Source organism: Oncorhynchus kisutch, linkage group LG27 (genome assembly GCF_002021735.2).
Source record: "Oncorhynchus kisutch isolate 150728-3 linkage group LG27, Okis_V2, whole genome shotgun sequence".
NCBI classification, from domain to species: domain Eukaryota; kingdom Metazoa; phylum Chordata; class Actinopteri; order Salmoniformes; family Salmonidae; genus Oncorhynchus; species Oncorhynchus kisutch.
Genome location: NC_034200.2, coordinates 29,028,593 through 29,047,130, shown reverse-complemented (window position 1 = coordinate 29,047,130; position 18,538 = coordinate 29,028,593). Strand labels below are relative to the sequence as shown.

The window sequence follows — 18,538 nt, the reverse complement described above, 5'->3', positions numbered from 1 at the left end:
ACTCAAATTATTGGCTCAAACGCATTAAGGAAAGAAATTCAACAAATTAACTTTTAACAAGGCACACCTGTTAATTGAAATGTATTCCAGGTGGCTACCTCATGAAGCACACAAGAGTGTGCAAAGCTGTCGTCGAGGCAAAGCGTGGCTACTTTGAAGAATTTCAAATCTAAAATATATTTTGATTTGTTTAACCCTTCTTTGGTTACAACATGATTCCATATGTGTTATTTCATAGTTTTGATGTCTTCACTACTTTTCTATGTAGAAAATATAAAAATTATTATAGAAAAACCCTTGAATGAGTAGGTGTTTCTAAACTTTTGACTGGTACTGTATGTATATGTGTAAGTGAGGACTTGGCTGTCTGTATATTCTTTTGGTTAGGTTTTCCTTAATGTGTTCGCTCCCGTGTGCTGGTAAGGGCACAGAGAACAGACAGGTAGGATTCCAGTTGAGGTGGTTTAATAGCGCTGAAGATGCACAGGCACGGAACTACACCGCACAGTGTACGTAGTGTGGATGGGCAACTTGCTTCAACCAAAGTGTGTGTGTGGTCTGCAATTAAAGAGAGAAACAAAGACACAATAGTGAATGACAATAGAATCTTATAAACAATTTGCTTAGATATAATATTACTATAATGACTTAATGCTATACAGGACCAAACTGCGCAATACAACGTGACTGTACTAATTTGAGATCAAAATATAATACAACACGCTGGGGGACATTACAAACACAGGGTTAAATGTCCGAAATGATAAGACGACCTAACTAGCGCGCAGTATAAACTACTAATTAGCATAACCATACATATGACATTAGAGTCACAGAGTGCATCTTCATACATAAACACCGGAAATATATGAAAGATGTCCTTACATATCAACAAGGATGCATGCACACAGCTAACTGGTAGGAAAACACTAGGATGGCTGGAATTCTCTCTCACTTGACTACTCTGGAGCTGATCTTCTCTGAGCTGGAGATCACCCAGCATGCTCTGCTCAACTTCACCAGTGGGCGGAGCTCTGATATGATGAACTAACATTACCTATATGATTAACTACAAATACTTCACAGCCTTTTGTTATTTATATATAGATAGATACACACCTATTTTGGAAGGCTGTGAAAAATCACTGCTGACAGGGACTGGACTCTATAGATGCATGCGGTCTTGTTTTGACGGTCATGACAATCGTAATGCCATTTGACGCGCTTTACAGTTTAACTGACTGAATAGACTGTTTTGTTGTATGAGGCACTCCAAAGCACAGGGCTGCGTTCAGTACGTTTTTCAATTGAAACAAAGCGATGCTGACAGTGTTTTGGACTTGGGTCGGGACACACTGTCAGCATAGACACTGCCCTTTAATAACGTCACCCTGTTCAAGTACGTACAATAACGTTTTGGAGAAACGTGTCGTTCAGTACAAACCGTTCTGCAACGTTGCAAACGTGCAAGCGAACTGGTTCCCAAACATCTCCTCCGGGACCCTCAGACGTTTCACAATGATGTTGCCCGCTTGATTAATCTACATGTCTATGTCCGTCCCCTCGCCCCGACCTGGGCGCGAACCAGGGACGCTCTGCACACGTCAACCGTTACCCATCGCTCCACAAAAGCCGCGGCCCTTGCAGAGCATGGGGAACCACTACTTCAAGGGCTCAGAGCGAGTGACGTCACCGATTGAAACGCTACTGGCGCGCACCACTGCTAACTAGCTAGCCATTTCGCATCCGAAGGGATGCTGCTAATGTCATAGTGATGTCAACACTTGCAAGTTACATCTGAGAACTTTTGCATTTTAGCTAACCCTTTTCCCAACTTTAACCTCATTATCTAACCTGCTACGAAAAGTCACTTGACATTAGCGGCTTCCCATCTAGTCAAAACCCTATCATCAAGCACTTAATAAATTAGCGAGTTGAATCAGGTGTGCTAGCTCTGGAGCTCCAATACATGGAACGGTCGGGGATCCTCAAGGAGATGTATTTAAAGCCCTGCTCCAAAGTATGTGTAGACGTCACATTTCTCTAATGCTGGTAGACAGGATGCTTGGGCTTGGGCACTTGCCCATGGGCAAGCATGCTGCTTGAACTTTCAGGTGCATTCTATCCTTCTGAATCTTTTATTCTCCTCTTCCTACTACCTCTGTCTCTTCATCTGGCGACTGCGGAGCACCACCTCGGAGATCTAGTCAAATGCCCGTATTTCGGTGCCGACAGAGATGACCGCCTCGTTCCTAGGATACTATGCAGTATTTTTTCTTTTTTTTCTTACATTGTTACCCCAGGAAATCTTAAGTTTTATTACATGCAGCCAGGAGGAACTATTGGATATAAGGTCAATGTCAACTCACCGACATTACGACCAGGAATACGACTTTACCGAAGCGGATCCTCTGTTTGGTCCACCACCCAGGACAATGGATCGGATCTTCAGGTCAGGCTCCGTAGACTGGCACATCGCGCACCGCTCCCGAGTATACTATTCGCTAATGTCCCTTGACAACAAGGTAGATGAAATTGTCTCTTGACAACAAGGTAGATGAAATCCGAGCAAGGGTTCCCTTCCAGAGAGACATCAAAGATTGTAACGGTCTTTGTTTCACAAAAACATGGCTCACTCGGGATATGTCAGTCGGTACAGCCACCTGCTTTTGTCACACATCGCACCGCCAGAAACAAACATCCCTCTAGTAAGAAGAAGGGCAGGGTGTATGCCTTATGATTAACGAGACGTGGTGTGATCATAACAACATACAGGAACTCAAGTCCTTTTGTTCACCTGACCTAGAATTCCTTACAATCAAATGTCGACCGCATTATCTACCAAGAGAATTCTCTTCGATTGTAATCACAGTCGTGTATATCCCCCCAAGCAGACACATCGACGGCCCTGAAAGAACTTCATTGGACTCTATGTAAACTGGAAACCACATATTCTGAGGCTGCATTTATCGTAGCTGGGAATTTTAACAAAGCTAATCTGAAAACAAGGCTCCATAAATTTTATCAGCATATCGAATGTGCGACCCGGGGTGGTAAAATCCTGGATCATTGTTACTCTAACTTCCGTGACGCATACAAAGCCCTCCCTCACCCTCCTTTTGGAGAATCTGACCACGACTCCATTTTGTTGCTCCTAGCCTATAGACTAAAACAGGAAACGCCCATGCTCAGGTCTGTTCAACGCTGGTCCGACCAATCGGATTCCACGCTTCAAGATTGCTTCGATCACGTGGACTGGGATATGTTCCGAATAGCGTTGGACAATAACATTGATGAATACGCTGATTTGGTGAGCGAGTTTATTAGCAAGTGCATCGGTGATGTTGTACCCACAGCGACTATTAAAACCTTCCCCAACCAGAAACCCTGGATTGATGGCAGCAGTCACGCAAAACTAAAAGCGCGAACCACTGCTTTTAATCCGGGCAAGGCGACCGGAAACATGACTGAATACAAAACAGTGTAGCTATTCCCTCCACAAGGCAATCAAACAAGCTAAGCTTCAGTATAGAGACAAAGTAGAGTCGCAATTCAATGGCTCAGACACGAGAGGTATGTGGCAGGGTCTACAGTCAATCACGGACTACAAAAAGAAAACAAGCCCCGTCGAAGACCACGACGTCTTGGTTCCAGATAAATTAAAGTGCCACCGATATGAAAACCTGTAGGCTCTCCTTCACTGCAGCCAACGTGAGTAAAACATTTAAACATGTTAACCCTCGCAAGACTGCAGGCCCAGACGGCATCCCTAGCCGCGTCCTCAGAGCATGCCCAGACCAGCTGGCTGGTGTGTTTATGGACATATTTAATCAATCCTTATCCCAGTCTGCTGTTCCCACATGCTTCAAGATGGCCCCCATTGTTCCTGTTCCCAAGAAAGCTAAGGTAACTGAGCTAAATGACTATCGCCCGGTAGCACTCACTTCCGTCATCATGAAGTTCTTTGAGAGACTAGTAAGGACCATATCGCCTTCACCCTGCCTTACGTCCTTGACCCACTCCAATTTTCTTACCGCCCCAATAGGTCCACAGACAACTCAATCACAATCACACTGCCCTAACCCATCTGGGCAAGAGGAATACCTATGTAAGAATGTTGTTCATCGACTACAACTCAGCATTTAATACCCCCCCCAACCACATCGACGGGACAGTAGTGGAGAAGGTGGAAAGTTTTAAGTTCCCCGGCTTACACATCTAGGACAAAATGAAATGGTCCACCCACACAGACAGCGTGGTGAAGAAGGCGCAGCAGCGCCTCTTCAACCTCAGGAGGCTGAAGAAACACAGCTTGTCACCAAAAACACTCAAACTTTTACAGATGCACAATCGAGAGCATCCTGACGGGCTGTATCACCGCCTGGTATGGCAACTGCTCCGCCCACAACCGTAAGGCTCTCCAGAGGGGAGTAAGGTCTGCACAACACATCACCATTGGCAAACTACCTGCCCTCCAGGACACCTACCACCCAATGTCACAGGAAGGCCAAAAAGATCATCAAGGACACAACCACCTGAGCCACTGCCTGTTCACCCCGCTATCATCCAGAAGGCGAGGTCAGTACAGGTGCATCAAAGCTGGGACCGAGAGACTGAAAAACAGCTTCTATCTCAAGGCCATCAGACTGTTAAACAGCCATCACTAACATTGAGTGGCTGTTGCCAACATACTCACTTAAATCTCTAGCCACTTTAATTATAAAAAATTGTATGTAATACATGTATCACTAGGCACTTTAAATAATGTTTACATACATATGAGATGAGTAATGTAGGGTATGTACTGTACTTCCTATGCTGTTCGGCTATCGTTCATCCATATATTTTTTTATGTACATATTCTTATTCATTCCTTTACACTTCTGTGTATAAGGTAGTTGTGAAATTGTTAGATTACTTGTTAGATATTACTGCATGGTCGGAACTATAAGCACAAGCATTTCACTACACTCGCATTAACATCTGCTAACCATGTGTATGTGACAAATACATTTTTATCTGGTAGGCTCGAGCTACTGAAACAAACCATCTTTGTACCAGAGAGGAAGAGGGTCCCAACACGGCGGAAAATCTGTCTCCCTCGCGCAGGTGGCGTGTTTTTGTTGTTTTAGCCCTCCAAGCAAGGACTTTTTGTATGGCGGTCAATGAGTGTTGAATTTGGTCAACAAAACAATATATGGTTTATTTGATCGAGTTGGAGTTTCCAAATGCTTAAGTTGTTATGAGTGTACTGATTCACTACACTCTCATTCCATTAATATGGAGTTGGTTCCCCCCTTTGCGGGGAAACTCTTCTGGGAAGGCTTACGACTAGATGCTGGAACATTGCTGCGGGGACTTGCTTCCATTCAGCCACAAGAGCATTAGTGAGGTCGGGCACTGATGGGCGATTAGGCCAATTCATCCCAAAGGTATTTTATGGGGTTGAGGTCAGGGTTCTGTGCAGGCCAGTCAAGTTCTTCCATACCGATCTGAACAAACCATTTCTGTATGGACCTCGCTTGGTGCTCAGGGGCATTGTCATGGGCCTTCCCCAAACTGTTGCCACAGAATTGTCTAGAATGCCATTGTATGCTGTAGCGTTAAGATTTCCCTCCACTGGAAAAACAGCCCCAGACCATTATTCCTCCTCCACCAAACTTTACAGTTGGCACTATGTATTCGGGCAGGTAGCTTTCTCCTGGCATTCACCAAACCCAGATTAGTCCGTCGGACTGCCAGATGGTGAAGTGTGATTCATCACTCCAGGGAACGCGTTTCCACTGCTCCAGAGTACAATGGCGGCGAGCTTTACAGCACTCCAGCCGACGCTTGGTATTGCGCATGGGGATCTTAGGCTTGTGTGCGGCTGGTTGGCCATGGAAACCCATTTCATTCAACTCCCGACGTTGCTTCTGGAGGCAGTTTGGAACTCGGTAGTGAGTGTTGCAACCGAGGACAGACGATTTATGTGCTACGTGCTTCAGTACTCAGTGGTCCTGTTGTATGAGCTTATGTGACCTTCGCGGTTGAGTTGTTGTTGCTCCTAGACATTTCCACACAATAACAGCACTTACAGTTGACCGGCTGTTGACGGCTATGCATATTAATGGCATGTGGCTAGTAGCATTGACCGGCTGTTGACGGCTATGCATATTAATGGCATGTGGCTAGTAGCATAGCATCTCTCTACATTGAATACAGGCGGTTGATGTCAACAAACCTCATTGAATATTTTAAAAAGATGACAATAAATTAGATGTATCCACCAATCCAAAAAAGGATAGGCAGGAGCTAGACAACCCACTGTGCCGCTTTGTGGACAACGACTCCCATTGTTAGGGCGGAGAGACGAGTACCTTGTCAGAATTTCCATAATCTTTGGTTGTACTCTTGATCCAGCACTGGAAATAAGGGGGTGATTCAATCCGGATCGAGGAAGTTCAGCTCTACAGCTGGGATGAAATTTAAAGGCAATGTTCCCACTTTAGTGGAGATTGCATTCACGGTAAATGCTGCATATTTTGGCTCAATCGTAAATTACCTTAACATTTCTATAGGAGAATCTGTAACGCCTTCTGCTTCAGCGTTTCAGATTGAATAGAGCCCTCAGAGTTGAAAATAAACTCAAAATGAGGAAGAATAGACGGGTAATTGGGATTTATGGATTCTACAGTGATTTTGATGTTTTACCTGCAATAGCTGTAGCTTTGCACAATATTTCAATATTGCCCATGTTTTCACACTGTAGAAATTGTTGGTGTAAACGCATTACATGGCACATCAAATGCTGTAAATCACATGGAACTATTCAAATGTATTTTATTTATAAAGGTCACTTCACATTCTCATTGACTAAATTTTACAAAAGAAAATCCCAAATTAAATATACATTAAATATTCATCCCAAAATGTAGAAAAGAGCATGTACATGTAATTGACATTATAAAAACATAGCACTTTTTTCATCTGTACTACCACTGAAGTACAAATTCTACCAAAATGACATTGACATCCTTCCATTGCCAAGAGTCTAAAAAGGTGTTTAGCCTAAAGTAAAAGCCTCCATTATCAACCAGCTAGGCACATTAACTAGAACCTGCAATTAAGTCGTACATAAAACCTTATGCTCAGCTAGGTAAACAGCATTTATTTTTCAATGGATCTTATATTGCAGTGACAGAGACTTATCTGAATCTCCACAGGATCTGCCTTAGCCTTCTGTTTAATATAGTGGATGCTTTCAACCAGTGTTTTGTACACATTCTCTGTATTTGATAGTCTCCCCAAGTATTTGCCAGAACTGGGGTGGTCATCCAGGTAAAATGAAAAAAAAAATCTGCACTTCAGACAACTGTAATCCACCATACAGCAACCAAAACTAGGCATAGGGATTTTTGTTTGCTTGCAGGTTTTCCTATCACACAACATACAGCATGTCTGGATTATGGAGAGTAGTCCATTGGCCAGGGAGTAACACCATTCAGTTGTAATGAGATCCTATCAGGACCAAGAGATGACATGACTTCAAAATCAAATCCTGATTTGAAAGTGAAACCATCCGGTTTTGACGAAGTTGAAACAATAGGATTCAATATTCATACAGTAGGACAGGAGCATATCAGATATACAGAAGCCCTTATTCGGAACAGCTAGTCCCTCCAAACATACATCAAAGGAGGTTGGTGGCACCTTAATTGGGGAGAACGGGCTCGTGGTAATGACTGGAGCGGATCAGTGGAATGGTTTCAAATACATCAAATACATGGTTTCCAGGTGTTTGATGCCATTCCATTTGCTCCGTTCCAGACATTATTAGGAGCCATTCTCCCCTCAGCAGCCTCCACTAACATACATGTACAGTGTAGTATCACACACACACACACAATCAGGCTACCCGTGCTGTACCTGAGCCCATTTGTGGGTGTAAAGGTGACCACAGTTTCACGTTTTGACCGCAAACTGCACTGTTGACTGCAGTAGTGTGACAGGGTCAAATTTCTCATGATTGTCCTTGACACTGTTGTTGCTTAGCCTTTAGTGGCTAAGTATTTGGAACTCCATTAGAAATGAATATTGACTTTGAGTAGCATAAATCAACTAGTTTGAGCATTAGCTAAAAGACAAAGTCCGCAGAACAAGTGTTGGTCAGACTACAATTTAGGGTTCTGTCAGAGTCTGCTGCACTTTTCTTTGCATTAAGGTCCCTTGTTCATGTAAACTACAGGTACAGTACAGCTGCTGTGGATGAATGAAGATGGTAGGGACAATAGTAGTGTCGTGCAGGTTGGATATGCATAGCCTCTGATGTGTTTGGAGCAAACCAGAAGTCTCTAAATCTCTCTCTCACTGCACCAGAGAGTTACGAGTTTGTTGGATTATCTGAACAAGTCACAGTGAAGTCTGACCACCTGACCTTGTTCCAAAAGAGTTGCTGCCTGCAAATTCCTAGTCTTGAGGTAAGGTAGTAGCAAAGTCTTCATGCTTAATAGTCACACTATTAGTCTCATTGTCCATATCCTGTACTTCTAATAATTATTTGAATGATCACAAATGTCATAGTCAATGTAAGAGATCTTAAGAGGAGTCTCAGAGTCCCTCAAAATCACAGTCAGTGTTCATTCTGAAGAGTTGAGAAGGTTCTTGAGTTGCAATAGTCACAGCCAGTGGTCTCATCGTCCATTAGAGACTGATATTACTTGCTATCTGATAGACAGCATAGTGTAGGTAGCTAGTGTTCAGCTCTGTTCCGTTGAGTTTAAAGCATGCTAAATATCTCAGAAGAGTAAAGCTATTAGTTTGTAGGACAGTTTTGTTTTGTGTCCCTCAGTGGTGGTCAGTTTTTCTCAGAATACTGTGAAGCCCAGCGGACATGAGGAAAGGCTTCTCAGAGCTCCCATCATTCCTCTCCAAGTCCTCACCTGGAGGGGTGTATGGGAGGAGTGGAGAAAGGGATACAGGAGGAAGGGAGAGGAGAGAGGCGTTAGAGGTGCTCAGATCAAATGTGAAGCAAGTGAACAGCCCTGGTGGTCTTTACAGTTGTAAAGCAGCCAAAGCATTGATATTGGGATCGACTGAATAGCCAATCAAAGATGCCAGAGGTCAGGATGAGAGCAGGCGTATTCTTTCAGATGTGATTTTTTTTGCATTCAACCGTAATGAATCATCAACCAATACCACCGTGTTTTGGAAGCATATCTATGAAGAGGAATACGTAGGTTTTACTTACAGAAACACAGAAACAGTGTGTCTACACACATTGCATATACACTGAAGAATCCATGAGCGATCAAATAGGACCCGAATATCACCGTCTGCCAATGAGAAGACACGATAATACACCATCAATACCCAGCTGAATGTAGGATATACCCACTGCTATACCCTTTCTATTTGGGCCTCTTACCAGTAACGGTACCCAGTAGTAATGCAAGGTCGGCACTTCTTCCTGAAAGATGGGCATTTTGTGTGTGAAGAAAAAGAAGGCTATGACGCCTGCAACACACAAACAACATTGTAAATACCCACAGATACGCTTCATCAAATATTTATACCTTTGACTGATTTCAGTCAAAGAAAATATAAATTCTCTTAATAACCTTAGACTAAAACGGTTAGAAGTCACAAGAACAAAAATATATGTTTTTTGCAATGACTCACCTACACTCCCTGCTATTAGCACTTTCCCCAGGAACAGTAGGAAGTCAGTCACTCTGTCCAGCACCGCCACCCTGCAGTAGAGAGGGGGGAACCCGGTGAGGTTAGCTCAGTAAGGTGCCACCAACTGGGTAGCCTAACAATCCAGCCCCTGGCTTCAGAGGGCCTTACCTGACTACGTTTCTCATCAGTAGGCAGAAGGCATCTCGAGCTGACATGCAGAAGCCCTTCCCATATATCGCAATCTAGAGTGAACACACAGACCATGGTACCATATTGAGTTACACTATAGCCTACAATTGAGTTGTGCGGTCATATTCAGCTACCCCTGACTCTGTCGCTAAATTAGCACCACTTCACACCGAGGAACAACTATGTAAGTGTCAGTGCATATGGACGCCCACAAACCACCATACTCACCATAATGTAAGCATTTCTGTTCATGAATTTGACGAAGCGCTCTAGACACCAGAAACAGCATTTGAGGCAGCAGAGCACGAAGCGTGCTGCCACGTTATTGGCACCTGAACACAGACCATTAGTGGCGAGTTACTCCAGAGTCACATTCAGGACTAGATGATGTAATACTGTACTATACTGTCCTAAAGCCAAACTCACCTTTGAGTTTAGAATCTAGATACTCCAGGATAATTCGGGCCATCTGAACCACGGCCAGAATTAGAGCACCAAACGCAAGTGAGCCTGTGTGATACCTGTAACCCAGATGATCACACACGCACATCTGTTTAGTCAGTCTATCATTAATAAAAATCATCAACTCCCAAACCCTCTAAACACATGGTTCAAACAACTCCTGAGCCCTAATGAAAGTCACTTTTCCAGTAACCCTGCTAATCAACTGTATTTGTAGTCTGGTATGGAAGGCTCCTTACCGTATGGCCCTACTAAATGAAGAGAACAGGGGACAGGGGGGGATGTCCTGGGGCTTCCTCCGGGCCCAGTAGTAGGAAGCGAAGGCCCCAGCCAGGGTACACTGTCCCAGGGCGATGGTGAAGTTGACCAGCCACAGGAAGATGAGCAGGTTGGACAGCTGGAGGATGAAGAGGTAGCGGTGGTAGGGCGTCTCCCCGCCGTAGAACGCAAATGTACACTGGGCGCCCGGACATGCCTTAGACACGTTGGTCTTGTTGAACGTCTGAGATGGAAATAGTGAAAATACCGGATTACCATCCATGCAAATCTGGGGTACTCAACCCGAGTTTCTGTGTGTGTCTGCAGGATACTTAGATTGAGTGGAGAAAAAGGGGACTAACCTCAGGATTACATGTCTTGTTTGCGTACATGCAGTTGGGCTCAGCAGCCATTACTTTATAGATGGCATCTCCAGAGGAGGCCAGGAATCTGGGTGTAATGCTGATTAAGGTAAAAAAAAATAGCTCATGTACAACAATACACAATAGAACACCACTTCTTCAATTAATTCTGTGTCTCTGTACTCCATAAGGCATTCAATACAACAACTGTATAGCATCTGGGAGTTGATGGTTATCATGAACACGCTAAACAAAGAAATGCAAAAACAGCGCCCTCGAGTGGAGAAATACCACACCAGTAAGAGTAAGATACACAGAGGTGACGGCAAAATAGGAGCTGCAGACGGCCAGCAGCAGGAAAGTGATGATTGGGTAGAAGAGTGTTGTCATGATGTAGCTGACGGCCCTAGAGACCAGAGGCACAAGAAGAATATCAGTCATTGAAAATATACTCTTGAACTAAATGAAGAAATAAAGTGAGAGAACACGGAAACTGTTACTATTAGTTGACTTACTTGCTTCCCTCTCTCAGTAGAGCGATAGCCACCCGTACTCTCCTCCTCAGGAAGATAAGAATGATCAGGATAGAGGCTTCTATGGTACCCAGAGCTATCACTAACAGAGAGAGTGGGGAGGAGAGACAGCAGAAAGTTAGAGAGTCTGAGCCAAACCATAGTATCAATCCTAACCAAACATTTTCTCAATTTGTAATGTGTAAAGTAAATGAAAGAATGTATTACAGAACAACCATATACTTTGAGAAATGTTTTACTTTTAATGAAACTGGTCATCAGCCTACATGCTTTGAAAGAGACTCAGCCCTGAGATAAAGCTGAGTGAGAGATCGTCATGAGAGAGGTGATGACTCACAGAAGATGAGCCATGTCTGGCTGAGCTGCAGGTAAACCATGACATCTGTCTGGAAGCCGATGTCTACGATGGTCACATCTGCCCCGGGCTGCTGCCTCAGCAGGGAGAACTCCAAGTAACAGTGCCATATTCCTACAGAGTCACAGAAAGCAGAGGTTAAAGAGGTGAGAAGACACTGGTAACACACACGGCTACGCACGCACGTATGTACATATGCACAATTGCACACATTCACACACCCGCTTAAACACGCACGCAAGCAAACAGGCACACACACATACTGACCGTATGCAATGACCAGTATGACTGCAATGATGGTGAACCAGAGGAGGAGTCCGGCAGTGAAACGTAGCAGCAGGATGAAGATCAGACTGACCACCAGAGCCATCACCAGACCTCTGGAAATATAATATACAGTACACTCTCTAAATATAGCATTTTACAGTACCGTAAAAGTACCATACAGAACAATTCATTGTCCCTTATAATAACTCAAACCAGTGTATCTCTGCCAGTAAGAGTTCACACATGAAAAAAGTACCCATTAGTGTTTTTGTAGACTTTACTGTAGTATTTACAGTTAACTGTAGTATAAATTCTGTAGTAAAATAAAAGCGTAGTATATACTATAGTAATTCATGTAGTGTTTTTGTAGACTGTTGTATTTACTATAGATCATGTTTTTTCCCTTGATGAAGAAGTGCAGGCTACTACTGGAGAAATACTAAAAGAGCACATTTTCCATAACTTGTGGTAGGTAGCTAGGTAGGTAGCTACGTACCTACCTACCTACGTAGGTAGGTACGTAGGTAGCTATGAACTGATAGTTCATAGCTACTATTCTTTTCTATAACCTGTAGGGTACACAATATATGGGCTATACTTGGCATTTAGGTTCCTCACTTATGGGTGGCACAAATTGGGAAATGGGGGAGGGGAATGTACTGGGTACATGCAAATTCAATACTGAAGTATTTATTATAGGGTTTATGCGGACATTACTGTAGTATTTTTGTGGATAATACTGTAGTGTGTAGTAGATTATATACTAAGTATTACACATGATAGAGGGATACTACAGGATGTAGTAAAGTATTCTACAGTTTACTACAGAATCCTATAGTAAGTACTGAAGTATTCTAGTTTTCATGTAGGTTCTTACATTAAGATCCAGTTCCATGAGGCGGCGTAGTCCTCCACAATCTTCATCCCAACCTCCTTAGCATCCACCAGACCTGTGATGCCACTTTAGGAGACAATACTATTCTAAAACTGCAGTTCTTACAGAAATGTCTCTGTGTCTTTATGCATGAACACGCACCTCAACGTGTGTGTGTGTCGGTCTTTGTAACTCACTTAGCAGCGTCTCTTAGTTCAGTCACACTGCGGGCTGTGTCCAGGGCATCTTTGAAGTGGGTTCTTTTGGCCACCGTCAGGGTTCCATTTTGAGTGATGAAGTCAGGAAAACAACGCTGCAGGACTAGTAGACAAGACAATTCAGTACCATCACTGCACAATAGCCTGCCAGTTGCCGTCTCTCCCCCCCTGTACTTACATGGTCTGCTAGGCACAATCATCGATGGACAGTCCTCGTCTCGTAACACTTGTGCAATGGGCTGAAAGTAAAAAGCAAAGATCAAGATGTTGCATTCAATAGAAAGTTCACATCCTAACAGTATCCTGCCTACACACTGCCTTTGAGAACCAGTATACTCACACATGCAAACAGCTTACATACATGGTACATGCCTTTGTTGGGTTGTTGAATCCTGGTTTGCAGAACTGCCTGTAGTAGTCCCAGGGCGCGGCAGTGATTTGGTATTGCAACTGCACATCTGTATAGGTGGAAAATTTGTCCGGGCACTTGGAAACACACATCTGTTAGGAAACACACACACATACACACATTTTTATTAAAAGTCAGTAAGGTGATATGACAGGAGGTTGGTGAGAGGAGGACGGCTCATAATAATGGCTGGGATGGAGTAAATGGAATGGTATCAAACTTCTGAAGAAGGTAGAGTGATGCCAAAACGTTGGTGATTTACCCAATAAATTACTGGGAGTGCGACTATATTTATTTTTAATATCAAACTCATGGAAACCACGTGTTTGATACCATTCCATTCATTTTGTTCCAGCCATTACTATGAGCCCCAAGGTGAACTCATTCCGTGGCTGATATGACCCCCATGTCTGAACAGCCACTACACTTAAATACTCCATTACTCTGTTATTTTCTCTGATATCACTTGACCAATATGTTATGAATACCTGAGTGGTCGGGCACTGTAGGTTGATGAGGACAGCAGGGTTGGCACATTTCAGGATGTTGAAGTAGAACAGTGTGGATTTTTTTCTATAGAAAGAACAAACATTGACACGGTTTAGAAGTGATACAGTTCTACCACTAGGTGGCTGTGGAGCACAGAGGACAGATTCAGAGAAAAGCCCTCATATAGTCGGACATACAATGTTGTTAAAAAAGACTAATATCCTAATATCCCTCTTCATTTTTGTAAATTGTAGCCTGTATGTTCCAGTGTTTCAGTATAACGGGTGAGGGAGTGGTGTAGTCTCTTCTCTACACGTATTCCAGGCTAAACTCCATCACAATCCCATAATCCTGGGAGAAAAACACAGTGCTAATTATGAGCTGCTGAGATCTGAGGGCCCTGGCTAGCTTGGAGTAAACACACTACTCCCTATCTCATCGCCCGGTCCCACAAACTGCCTTATCACAGCTTTACAGCCGTCGATAAAGAACGAATCCTCGCCATGGTTACAGCCTGTCAATCATGCTTGAGTTCTATGAGGGGAATTCAACACCAAGCAGTTTAGTGTGGGGATGCAGTATTAGACTTTGGATTCATTGGGTTTGATTTCACTGACAATGGGAACTGTGTGTGGGGGTGAGGTGCATTTTAATTGTAATGGGCAAATAGTCAATTGAATAGCATTGAAGTGCTTAGATAAAGAACCAGCCAATGGTTCAGAGGGCCTCACTAGGGCTAGATGGAAGTTTAAAGTTAACAGATCTAGGATTAGATGATCCTTAACTGAATTCAGGGGGATGAAAAAGTATCTGACGCTGTTATCAGTGGTAGGGGAAACCTCTGACAGGTGTGGTAATTGGCAGGTAAGCACCAATTAATAGCAGCAAATAAGGCACAGGGGTATTATCATGACCTCAAAAGGATCTAAGGCCTATTTAGTACTAATGGTATGCTAATCACTCACTAGAGTAATTACTCACGCGTTTGGAGTGCCCTTCTGCCCACAGAATTGTCCGTAGCTGTCTGTAGGGTAGATTACCTTCCTGGGGTCACCTTGTAGCCACGCTGGAGAAAAAAAAAGAACGAGTGAGAGAGAGAGAGACACAGAATGAGAGAGAAAGAAGCAAACCGATCGAGAGAGAAATGGAGAGAGAGCGAGAGACACAAAGAGGGGGAAAGAAGGAGATGGAGAGAGGAAGCGAGAATAAATCATCCTCTTTTATCTCTGTTTTCTAATACCGAAATAAAATAAATATAGATGAAAAGTCTGGATAGACTGAAGTCTTATTCCCACTCCCTGAATCAAAGGGTTCAGATTCTTTTGTATCGGAGAATCTCAACGTGTTCTTCAGCTCCTCTGGCAGGGTTTTAAAGACGAGGTCATTGTGTGTCTAACTGCTGCTCTGCTGTAAAAAACGCAATCACACTTCTCATTCCAGAGGCTACTGCTCTTCTCAGGCTTACTTTCTGCATCGTTTACAGCATTGTTCAGAAAGCATACAGGAAAGGAGATTTCGCTTTCTAAGACACCACATGTGTGTGTATACGTGCATGTTTGTCTGTGTGTGTCGATTCGTTTTGATCAATAGTAGTACCTTTTCTCTATGAATGAGAGGCTGTCAGTGACTACCTCAGTCGAACAGTCTCAGTCGAACAGTCTGACTGACTAACGGAATCATTAAGGTAGTATTCCAGAACCATCAGATTCTAAATGGAATGCTTCTGTACAGTATCTGAAACACGTAGTGAATGACAGACTTATAACGACAGACTTATAAGGAGATATAGCGATGGATGGGCATGTGCTGACCAAGCCCTGTTGATATATGGTATGGTTGCAGCTGCTCTACAAATCAAAGCGAATCAGTAATTATGCTGAATAAATCATACACTGAATGATGTCAGAATGAATCTTCCTAGTATGGTCAACGTTTACTGTAAATCAGCACAGCCATAGGATTTCCCCCAAACCACACAAGATGCCTCAGGGATGAGAGATAAATGGTTTGTGTTAGTGATGCCAGCTGTTTGTTCATCTGCATCTGCCGCAATTCCCAACAACCCATCCGCAACCTCTTGACTATATGTGATAAAGTTCAGATCTGAGGCCCGCACCTGACCCTAACCCACTAATAGTGCGATAGAAAATGCACTGTTCAGTCAGAGACGGCAGAATCATTTGACAAGGGGTGCTGTATTTTTTTTGTTGTTGCCGGTTTTAAGGAAATTAAAAGCAGTGAAAATGACCCAACATGTTTCTGATACGATTTCAGTTTCGGCCTGGATGCATATTTAATGTGGTAGATATACTATCAGCTTTTATGATGCTGATAAGATAGGGACCGTCTGTAAAGGTGCTAACTTCACGTTCTGAAATAAATCAACAATATTTCTCCACTCCTGTTCCTGTGTCAATTTACATTTGATGTATACATTTTACTGTAAGAAATGCATAATTCAGCAGGAGTTAATATTAAGACAATGTGAGAGGTTATAAACCTCCAGTCAGTGTCCAGATGTAAGTTTCCATTTAATCCATCAGAACAGTAGGTTGAAGTCCCCATCTTGTGACTGTCTGATATGTATAGCGCCTCACAATCATCACACATAACATAGTCTGCTATCATCCTCTTTTACCACTTCACCTCATCTTTCCCAAACATTACTTTTCTGGACCCTCATTCTCTTTCTTTTCAACTCTCCATTTCGTAGCTTTTCGCTTATTGAATTCAACTCTGACATTGTTATTTTTGCCTCAGTGGATCGATGTTAAGATTCTGCCCAAGTTCCCAAAAGCATTTGGCGATTGGCGTGTATTTGGCACGCGTACAGTAAGGCAATAAAGCTTAGGCTTACACACTTATAGCAGATCAAAAATTCTACAAATAAAAAACCAATGTAGCCTATAGATATGAATTGCACAAGAATGATACATTTATGGACTTTTAATGCATTGTCGTTTTCTATTTATTCAACCAGCTTGCTACCCAGCCGCACTTCATCCATACAATATTTTATGACCCTAAACCCGCCCGCGGATATAACCACAGGGACTGCAGGTTATGAGTCAACCCGAAAATCCTGTATATATGTGTGTGTGTGTGTGTGTGTGTGTGTGTGTGTGTGTGTGTGTGTGTGTGTGTGTGTGTGTGTGTGTGTGTGTGTGAGAAAGGCTAAGGCAAAGAAAAAACATTGAAGTGAGTGAGTGTTCCTGAGAGGATGAAGTCATTATGGATGTTTGTGTGGTGTAGATGGGCATGGAGTGGAGTAGATTGTAGTAAGGTGTGTGTGTGTGTGAGTGAGTGTGATTTTGCACGTGTGTGTATTTTGTGTGGGTTTATGCATATGAAGGAGGGGGGGGGGGCTCTCCTCTCCTGATGGCATGAGGTCATTGGTAGCTGGCAGGCGGTATGAAGAGTTAAGAGTGACTTCATCATCACTCCAATATCAAGCTCTCTAAACGCTCTGTTGGTTTTGACTGCCAGCATCCCTGCTGCTCTTTAAAGAATGAGATCACACTAAAATATGAGACCAGAGCTCCATATGCCTTTACCGAGGTGAACTCATACTAAAATATGAGTACAGAGCTACCACACGCCATTAACGAGGTGAACTCAAACTAAAACATGAGATGGAATGGCCGTGGCATATTGAAAAATAATGAACTCATACAAAAATATATGAGTCTATAGCGCTGGGTTGCAGCAAAAGGGGGCAACTTATATTATAACGGGTCTGTATGACAAGGTTAAATAATGACATTGGAAGGAATAAGGCCAGATCGGCAATTAAAGGTCATGGGTAGCTGATGGTAGTTGCTTCTATGACCTTGAATCAGCTGCATCAAAGAAGGGTTAGGATTGGGATGCTCCTCATCTCAAAGTTTCAGAAGCTGAATATATCAACAACAAAAAACAACTGATGCCTGCATTCACTTATTCTGAAAATTGTAGGGATTTATTTGTGTGCTGACTTGCCAAGGCCATTCTCTGGTTGAATTTGGCTACAGGACTAAATGTATGTTTTTATAGTGTGCAACTGAGGACTGCAAGTTAGGCTTTGATTGAATGAAGCTCTACGTTCTCAAAGGCAATGTCACAGTAGAAAAGGTTCCCTTTTTCAACAGAGACCCCATGTTGCGACTGTCAAAAGGCCTGAACCAAAAGGATTTTTGAACAATGGCTTCTATCTTCTCTCTCTCCCTGCCTGTTCTCTTCTGAATATCACTTTATTCAACACTGACCAGATATCAGTCATAACCCAAATCTACTACAAGAATCAATGCACAGGATTGCTGTTATTTTCCCTTTCTGCGTTTTAGCCTTCTCTCTTTTCTCAACGATACATCTTCCTTTTATTGAGCTACAGTTGGGCATAGGGAGTAGGGCTGCCTATAACGTCTAGTGGGGATGGTAATATAATGGTAACAATTGATTGCATTAACGAGTAAGTATTCACAAG

The 18,538-nt window shown here is 43.1% G+C and overlaps 1 protein-coding gene across 1 annotated transcript in view; it reads right to left on the bottom strand.

Annotated features, from left to right (window-relative positions):
- Positions 1-6,805: 6,805 nt before the first annotated feature.
- The window catches only part of LOC109872068 (choline transporter-like protein 5-A), a 54,145-nt gene continuing 42,412 nt past the window's right edge, over positions 6,806-18,538 (bottom strand). Inside the window, exons 4-22 of the mRNA XM_020463169.2 lie at positions 15,058-15,142; positions 14,076-14,160; positions 13,551-13,679; positions 13,357-13,417; positions 13,158-13,281; positions 12,964-13,047; positions 12,087-12,199; positions 11,802-11,933; positions 11,447-11,546; positions 11,245-11,337; positions 10,932-11,019; positions 10,551-10,813; positions 10,276-10,370; positions 10,078-10,181; positions 9,829-9,902; positions 9,661-9,731; positions 9,407-9,495; positions 9,230-9,314; positions 6,806-8,921 (exon numbers count right to left, since the gene is read on the bottom strand). Of these exons, the coding sequence (XP_020318758.2) occupies positions 8,827-8,921; positions 9,230-9,314; positions 9,407-9,495; positions 9,661-9,731; positions 9,829-9,902; positions 10,078-10,181; positions 10,276-10,370; positions 10,551-10,813; positions 10,932-11,019; positions 11,245-11,337; positions 11,447-11,546; positions 11,802-11,933; positions 12,087-12,199; positions 12,964-13,047; positions 13,158-13,281; positions 13,357-13,417; positions 13,551-13,679; positions 14,076-14,160; positions 15,058-15,142 (1,970 nt within the window). The 3' untranslated portion in view covers positions 6,806-8,826. The remainder of the gene's footprint in view (positions 8,922-9,229; positions 9,315-9,406; positions 9,496-9,660; positions 9,732-9,828; positions 9,903-10,077; positions 10,182-10,275; positions 10,371-10,550; positions 10,814-10,931; positions 11,020-11,244; positions 11,338-11,446; positions 11,547-11,801; positions 11,934-12,086; positions 12,200-12,963; positions 13,048-13,157; positions 13,282-13,356; positions 13,418-13,550; positions 13,680-14,075; positions 14,161-15,057; positions 15,143-18,538) is intronic.